The sequence below is a fragment of the Lissotriton vulgaris genome, chromosome 3_2 (genome assembly GCF_964263255.1).
Source record: "Lissotriton vulgaris chromosome 3_2, aLisVul1.2, whole genome shotgun sequence".
NCBI classification, from domain to species: Eukaryota; Metazoa; Chordata; class Amphibia; order Caudata; family Salamandridae; genus Lissotriton; species Lissotriton vulgaris.
In genome coordinates, this window is record NC_141690.1 from 170,602,148 (window position 1) to 170,611,298 (window position 9,151).

A 9,151-nucleotide genomic window follows, 5' to 3' on the forward strand; every position below is an offset into this window, starting at 1 on the left:
TGTCAAGTCTACACATTACATGTTCCCAGAGCAGTATGTGTACGTGTGCGCATGAAAACCTCACGTGAAAGGGTTAATGTGTACTGTATGTGTGATCATCAGTAGAGGAAAACTGGCTTTAGTGAACTCAAGACTTCAGTAGGGTCACTGCTTCAGATACAAGGTTTTTTTTTCTTCTGCTTCTTTAATTATAAAGTGTAGGTCGAAAATGTGAATTGTACCAGTGAGATAGCTCACTTATGCCCCCCTCATGAGTGTCCAGTAGGGCAGTTAACTTACTAGTTCTATTGGAACTTAAAGTTTCCAATTTCACCCGGTGTATTTCAAAAACTGCTGAAATCTTCAGGCGAAACTGTGGAAAATCGTGAAGTATTAACATATTGACAACTTTTTTAGCTTAAAACACCAGATTCCCCGAAGTCCCACCTCATATGATGTCTAAGTGGTAAACCGGGGTCCCCAGTGTTGCAGATGTTGCAGACATGTTCTTTGAATTGTTTTGTACAGCCCTGAAGAAGCGACCTTTAAGTATGACGAATTATGTGTTGGCTCTTGCAAATAACATTAGTTCCACCCTCATTTGGAAACTGTTATTGAATAAAAAGAAAATGTAAAAAACATTCTTTGAAAACGGTCTATATAGCTATGACAATAGAACTATATTTTTCTATCATTGAGGAAGACTAAAATAGATTTTTTTTTACCAGTAGAATGTGTAAAAGTGATATAAATGATTACTGTAATTGAATCAACTAATGAATGGTTCTGTTATTCTGTTAAATACTCCCCACAAAACAGAGTACAACATACAAATATAAACACACAAACACATGGACATATTTTCAAGTATAGACTTAATGCAACTTATCCCCACATCTATGTAATCTCGATGACAGATATATCTGTGTGTATTTGTGTGTGTGTATATATATATACATATATATATATATATACACACACACACAAACGAGGATCCCTGCATTCCTGGCATGAAAAAGCGAGCCACTCCAGTTTCCAAGGTGAAAATATTACGGGTTTATTTTGTCAAACACAAGACTCGTTTCGATCTCTATATATATTTAATCAAACAAGTGATGCTGCACTCCATGACCTGTATTTTCAACAGTTATTTTCAATATTCTTTAATCTTAATGAGATAATTGCGCTGACACGTTTCAACCTTGTTCACGGTTGGGGAGCCCTTTGTTAATTTCTACATTTCTACAAGCAGCCAGTCCTGCCCATCTTGAGGGATTCTGGGATATGTAGTGTGTCAATTCAAATCCATATTTCAAACAATAATAAAATGTTAAGAACTGTAAGCCATTAACAACAAATAAGTGCCTAGTTGAGCAATTAACCCAAATAATGGTATAGTACCATCATTGTAATCAGAGCAAAGCATCTTAACGCAACTTGGATGATTATTTAGAATACCTCAAAATCCATACTTATGATCACATTGTAGTCCAGGGATACCTACTAACAGATTGCAGACTAACAGTATTGTTAGACTAACTGGTTATCCTTAGGTTACTGTCAAGTTGTGACAGTTGATAGAGGCATAATACTTTTGCTCACTAACATATCTCAGATGATTTTGCATTCATTCTCAGCAAAGTGTGAGATATTATTAAAATTATATTGCGGGCTATTGACAGTATTGTTGAGATCTTGTGTGTGGTTAGCCTTGGTTGTTTACCAAAATATGACCTCTCATTCAAGTATAGTACTCATTCCCACTCAACATGTCTAAGTGATACTTTAATACTTGAGTAATTCTGATAAGTTTTAGTTTGCTCATTATCATTACAGCATCCATCATTTGGATCCAACATCAGAATCATCCTGGGTGTATATTGTGAGCACCATCTAGACTGGAATTTGCCAATTACTTCTCATTAATGTCTAGCTCTCCATACTTGGACCTCAAGAACAGTTTTAAAAATGTCACTACACTCCTTACAGGTGGAAACACATTAGTGAGATTGTCTTATCAATATTAAAGACTTTTGACAATACAGGTCGCGGAGTGCAGTGTTTCAAGTTTGATGACAATAACTTTGGGGAAGACGGTCGGCCCCCACAGCTGTTGAGTGTGCCAATTTGCTACATAACCACATTGCATATATATATATATATATATATATATATATATATATATATATATATATTATACAAAAAAAAGAAGCAGAGATTTGGATAGTTCCTAAGTTTAGGTGGAGAGCAGCTCCTGATTAGATCACCCTATAATACCAGCGACACTCTAGATTTGTCAACCTCAAATGTCTGCTTTTCTATCAACGTTTTTAAGCAGAGGATTAGCAGAATGCAATCCATACAGAGGGAGAAAGGGACACATTATTTTACCATTTCTGCAGCAAAGTCTTTAACCCCTTGCATGCTCATGACAGCCCCCGGCCCTCATGCATCGTGTTGGGCATGTGTTGACGACTGCCGGGGGCCGTCCAAATCCCGCCCGCTATGTAAATCACCCGCAAAGAACGAAAATTTGCTGTGCATGCAAGGGATTAAGCATAGGATTAGCACAGTGACATCCATGCCAAACTGTAAAATGACAAAAGCCTTTTACCCCCTCAGGCACAGTATTACACCATCAAGATAATTTGCAGAGTCGGTATTTAAATCATGGTACTTTAGCACATTGTTGTTTTTATATATTCTGATAGTATACCAATGAAACACACAGGTCAGCACTGTTGGTATCAAATAAATGAATATAATAGTGTCCTAAAACATTGCGCTGAGGTATGCTTAAGTAGTTTACTTAATGCTGCTTGGGATTTTATATTTGCCAATTCTGAGGTCGTACCTTACTGTTCATTTAAAGTACTGTCAAGTCTACACATTACATGTTCCCAGAGCAGTATGTGTACGTGTGCGCATGAAAACCTCACGTGAAAGGGTTAATGTGTACTGTATGTGTGATCATCAGTAGAGGAAAACTGGCTTTAGTGAACTCAAGACTTCAGTAGGGTCACTGCTTCAGATACAAGGTTTTTTTTTCTTCTGCTTCTTTAATTATAAAGTGTAGGTCGAAAATGTGAATTGTACCAGTGAGATAGCTCACTTATGCCCCCCTCATGAGTGTCCAGTAGGGCAGTTAACTTACTAGTTCTATTGGAACTTAAAGTTTCCAATTTCACCCGGTGTATTTCAAAAACTGCTGAAATCTTCAGGCGAAACTGTGGAAAATCGTGAAGTATTAACATATTGACAACTTTTTTAGCTTAAAACACCAGATTCCCCGAAGTCCCACCTCATATGATGTCTAAGTGGTAAACCGGGGTCCCCAGTGTTGGGTGGAAGGAAGGCTGGGCAATTATGAGCACATCCGGGGCATGAGTGAACCCCCACAAACCGACTTTAAGAACAATAGGCCAGACTTTCAAAACCAACTGGGCCTCTTCGGCCTTTCATCTTTTTGTTGCCGATACAGTGGATACCGTCGAGTAGTGAAACAATATCACCAGTAGTGTAAAAGGAACACTGTGTTCCCTGCGCTGTGTTACATAAACACACATCTGTAGTCTAGACTGGACTATTTTACTCTCAAAATAAAAGGTTATGGGATTATTGCCTGATAATTCAAATGAACCACTGCAATAATGGAAACAACCAGAGGAAAATACCATCCCAGCGATAAAGATCCTCGTTTTGAGTCGGTTTATTCGTATATTTTTTATTTTATACTGTACACACTTTACTCCAAAACAGCATTCAAAACCATAGCGAATCTTAGTACTTTACCTGCTTTGCAAAAATACAAAGGAGTCCATTTAAAAAATTGGCATCAACGTTTTTGGTGCGAACATTCGAAGGGTTCGTTAAGAGTTCGAGACTGTCCGAGCTGTCCTCGGTCCCACCCAGGGCCCTCTCCCTGGCTCTCGCCGGCCCCGTCACCGAGAGAAGTTTTACTTCCGCTTCGGGAAGACGATCTTCTTGAAGGCCCGCCGGAAGTCCTGGTTGAAGATGGTGTAGATGACGGGGTTGAGAGAGCTGTTGCAGTACCCGATCCAGAAAAAGAACTTGAAGAGAGTTTCGGGGATCTCGCAGCTCTCCCGGCAGAGCCCGTACAGGCTGTAGCTGAAGAAGAAGGGGAACCAGCAGACCACGAAGACCCCCATGACCACGGCCAGCACGAAGGTGAAGCGCTTCTCCCGCGCCTGGGTCACCTTGCGCCTGCACACGCTGCTGCGCTTCTTCTTGCGCGACGAGAAGAAGTCGATGGACTTGTTGCTGGAGCGGGACAGGCGGCTGGACTGCTTGGAGAAGGAGTGGCACTTGCTGTTCTTCCTGTCCTTGCCCGAGCCGTCCGTGTTCTCCTCTCTGCTGCTGCTCTTGCGCCGCTTGCCCTCGGAGATGCTGCTCTCCTCCAGGTCCATGTCGTCCAGCTCGCTGCTCTTGCGCAGGTGGGCCAGCGTCGCTGGGCAGTGCCCGTTCTCCCCGGGCGACCGGACCGAGGTGCCGCCCCGGCTGACGCCGTTCTCCGTCTGCGAGGAGCCGTCGGGTCCGCACTTCTTGACGGACAGCGTCCTGGTGCGCAGCTTGGCCACCTGGTAGATGCGCACGTACACCAGCACCATGATCACGCAGGGCGCGAAGAAGGAGCCGGTGGAGGAGTAGAGGATGTACCAGGTCTCGTCGTTGAGCTTGCACTGCGGGTAGCGCTCGTCCTCGGGGTCCCTGTTGGTGGAGAGGAGCGGCGGGAACGAGATGACCGCGGAGATGAGCCAGACGGTGACGATGATGCCCTTAATCCTGCGCGGGGTCCTTTTCAGGTTGTACTCCACGGCCTGGGTCACCGACCAGTACCGGTCCAGGCTTATTGCGCACAGGTGGACGATGGACGAGGTGCAGAACAGCACGTCCAGCGCCAAGAAGATATCACACCAGACCACCCCAAAGTACCAGTAGCCCATGAGCTCATTCGCCAGGGAGAAGGGCATGACCATGGCCGATACCAGGATGTCTGCGCAAGCCAGGGAGACCAGGAACAGGTTCTGGGGGGCTTTCAGGGCCCTGCTCGTGAACACCGCGATGGCCACCAGCACATTCCCCACAATGGTGAAAACAATGAGAAAGCCTACCACGGCGGCCAGGCATACCACAGAGGAGAAGGAGTAGGGCCACTGGGCCTGGTCACCCAGGGGCCACAGCGACCTGTTGGCCCAAGTCATATTCCCCTGCACATCCATGGTGGCCCCAAAGAGTCACTCAAATCCCATCCTTAGCAAGGAATGCCTGCCTCTCCTCGCGCTCCCCGAGAGCCACGCGGGCAGACTTCCGGCTGAGAGCGAAAGGTTCCTCACATTCTGAAGGTGTTCACACCACCGACTGCGCTTTCTTCCTTTGTCCGAAAAAGAACATCTTCACCCCTGGAGATGCTGTCAAGGGGACTCAGCGGGGAGCCTCTCTCCTCTTTTCTCCAAGTCGTGCGTATCCCACTGGGAGAGTGCGCGCACCGCACCTGCCGTGTGGATGACCCTCAAAGTCACACCGAAGTCCTGATAGTTCCGCAAGGAATTGGTGAGGGATGCCCGTGTTAAGCCAGCTGCGCCAGGTGCGCCCGGTCCAGCAGCGCACCCCCTCGGTACGGCCGCAGAGCTGTCGGAGCCCGCGGGGACACTGGTGGTCGGCGGCATTGGATGGAGTCACTTTCTCTCCAAGTGCTCTCCGACTGCACAGCCAGCCCCTGGTACTGCCCGTTATTGGATTTGCGAAGCTGCAAATTCCATTTAGCCGATTGGGAGGCTTCCTCGCTCCACCGATAAGTCTCTCTCTCTCGCGCGCACTCCCTTACTTCCCTTTGCAGACCCTGTCCCGCCCCCAGCGCTGCCACTGGCAAAAGAATCATTGGGTGCTCACGGATATCATATTAGTGTCATGCGGTGCCAGCTAATGTCATATCAAAGGGCGCTCAGCGCAGAGGCTCAGTGGGGAAGAGAGAGCTTCTGGGCGATGTTGCTACAGATTCTCAGGAAAAGACACCCAGAACTGCACGGGCGCAAACTGAGATCCCGTGGACTGCAGCATCCCATCGTTTCGGCAGTTTCTCATTTCTGTAAACATTTAAATCCACGGCTGATAATAAAATACCTCAGCTGTTTAGAATCGGGCCCTTAACATGCTCATTTGAATTCCCTTTGAATGTTTTCTTAGCAGTAAATGCAGTTTGAATTGATTTCTGCGCTTAATGTTATTTATTAAGCAGCATGGCATCTGAAGCGTCGGGTGGTTTTTGCAATATACGGTCCACCGTTAGATGGCAGGCTTGCACCTTGAAGCACTGAAGACAAAGACAAATTGCGCTACTGTTTCCCTCCAGCTATGCACGAGGCACACAGTCTTCTTCTGTGCAGTTATTGAAGTTTCCAGAGTGCTGGAGCTTTTGTATATATCGATCTATTGGGTGAAAGTACCAAAACAAATTCTTCACTGTTCAAGTTTCTTTTTTCCCATTTGCTGTTGGATTCCTGCCGAGATAGAAGTAAATATGGCACTTAAGTGTGCCTCTTGCAGCAGTTAGATGTTAAACCTCAAGTTATGTGTGAAGAAAATGATGACGAGAACAGTGCACGTGGTATCTGAAACCCAGATAAGCACTGTCGAAGGACGTCTCCATCACCCAAACGGAGAAATACGGTATTAATTACACCGGTAGCTCTTTAATCTATCACTGCTAAATTACTTACTCTTCATTTAGAGAACGTTTTTTAGCTTCTTTTGTAGTAACATCCTTCTTTCCTTAAAGAGCACGCCTTCTTATGAAATGATTACAGCGATTGACCTCTGATTGGTTACATAAAACGACCTTTATCCTACAGGTACTGCCAGTGATACCTTTAAAACGAGCATTGACAAAGTCGATAGGGCTGGCTTTAACGTGTTAACGCATGTAAAAACTGATGTGTACAAATTACCTCAGGCTATTTGTGACTTGTCTCTAGGCAACCTGACTCTTTCTGTGACTCCTGTGTCTGTTCCCTGTTTTTTTTTTATTACCCACGTTTGTGGGTCTGTGTGTCTCTAGCGCAAGAAGTTTCAGGAACAAAAACCAGCAGCACTAGAAGCTTGGGCAGTAAAGTCAGGGCACACGCTTAGGAGCCATAGAAAGATACAGGAGGAAAACAAATTATAGCAAAACAAAGTGTGTGCACATTTATGCATGCCTGCGTTTGCAGGTGTTTGCATATTAAAGCCAGATGTGTTGACTCTGAGGTTGTTTGTTGCCAGCCTGTTTAAGATTTCTTATTTGTCATCCTTTTAACCTTTAGTTTAGCATGGGGTGGATAAGTTATCATCAAGATTTTGAAAGGAATGATGAAATGAGTGACAAATTACATTTGAGAGGATTAGAGGTTTGTATGCGGTATTTCTTTATGAAAATCATGTTTAGGGGAGAGCCTTTGTTATGGGTCGGCAGTGTGTAGTGGTGTAATAGGTTGTTGTACGACAAGAATGATTTGTGGACATATTTTTAAGTGCCTTTGTTTTTTCCCTCGGTGAAGATTGGCATTTCCAAGGAAGATATGATGACAAGAGCTGAACATATTATTTCCTTTATCAAGGAAACTGTTAGACCTGACCCTTTTTTGAGGGTCACCCTCCGAATTTTGCCTTCTGTTGCTACATCCTTCTTTTTTTATGTTCTAATATTTTATTATTTCAAAAGAGGAGTGTATACAATTATAATAAAATGTAATACAACATAGCATTGTGGTCCATCAATAGACAAGAACTGAAGACATATTAATACGTTATATATGATATGTGTTATGAATATAAATTCATGGTTGTATTGCTGGGGTAAGTAGAGCAGCAAAATAAAAGAAAAGAGAAAAGATAGAAAATAGTAAAGAATAGAGAAACGAGGAAACCATAGGAAGAGAAAGAAAGGACTAGAAACAGATGGGGACCACTGCTCCAGTGAGAAATACAAGTTAAGAGGGAGAAATAAAAGGATACTGGGTTACAAACCCTCGAGAAGCCAAATTCATATAGTTATCCAAGGACCTCAAGACACTCTGAGAAATGGAAGGAGAATAGTGTTTCTCCTCTACCAAAGTATGAGCCCCACGAAGATAGATACCCATGCCCACCAGGTGTGATATGATACAGAATTAAAGGATTTCCACTCTGTTAATATTACTTTAACAGCAATTGATATAAGGAGATCTAATAACTGCATATCCATATCATCAAGGGGTAAAGGGGTTGATGCAGCCCTTGGTCCCAATAAAATTATGGGTAATGAGTCAAATCTTAATGATAAATGTTTCTGAACCAACTCCCAAAAGGGTTAGTACAACGAGCTTTCGAAAAACATATGTTGGTGAGTGCCTGAAAGCAAATTGCAATTCCAACAAAGATCGTTATCCCTAAGTTTCAATTTGTGTAAGCAAGCAGGAGTCAAATGCAGAAGAGTCAGTGTAAAAAATTTAGATTGAATCAGAGAAGGAGCAATCTTATTCCGTAGGGAAAGCTTCCCAATCAGCTGCCAGGACTCTTGTGAAATATGTTCAAAAGTATCCCTTTCAAAATGATGTTGATAGAGCGTGCAGGTCACCCGACTCTTATTTTACCAACATGTGCACTTCTGGGCCCATAACGTGTTCATCACTATTTGTATTGGTCAGGTAACTTACACACCACTATCAGTAATTCTTGTTCCCTTAATTTTATTTCCGTGTACCTGACTTACCACTCCTTGTCACAGGTACCTAAGATCTCAATGGATCAGGAGCTAGCAGTGGGTAGGAAGATAACACAAACCAAAATACCATATACTATTGAAAATTTTTGCACTTTTATAATAACCACAAACGCAGGAAGTTTTAAACACCTTTACCATGAGAATGAAATATACACAAATCAAAACATCAATAACTAAGATTAGGAATATAATATAATATAGCTATGAATCAAAGTTCGAATCATCTATAACTCGAAAATAAAGGAAAGGGGAAAATAAGGAACACACTAAATTTTGTCTACCAGACTTTCACGACGTTACTAAAGGCGGGTAAGAAAAAGGAACATACTAATCAATGCTGATTTCGAATTATACTAATGATTTAGAAGAAAATGACACTTTCCAAGATGTACTTATTTTATATAGGGAAGGTAA

At 43.1% G+C, this 9,151-nt stretch overlaps 1 protein-coding gene across 1 annotated transcript; it reads right to left on the reverse strand.

Moving 5' to 3' along the window:
- Window positions 1-3,724: 3,724 nt before the first annotated feature.
- ADRA2C (adrenoceptor alpha 2C) lies at window positions 3,725-5,784 on the reverse strand. The gene has a single exon (XM_086964540.1). It carries the CDS (start codon window positions 5,217-5,219, stop codon window positions 3,936-3,938), a length of 1,284 nt encoding a protein of 427 aa, XP_086820666.1. The 5' UTR covers window positions 5,220-5,784; the 3' UTR covers window positions 3,725-3,935.
- Window positions 5,785-9,151: the final 3,367 nt, after the last annotated feature.

Bases quoted from the DNA above. Each gene is read 5' to 3' on its own strand.
- ADRA2C (XM_086964540.1), bottom strand. From the start codon at position 5,219: ATGGATGTGCAGGGGAATATGACTTGGGCCAACAGGTCGCTGTGGCCC.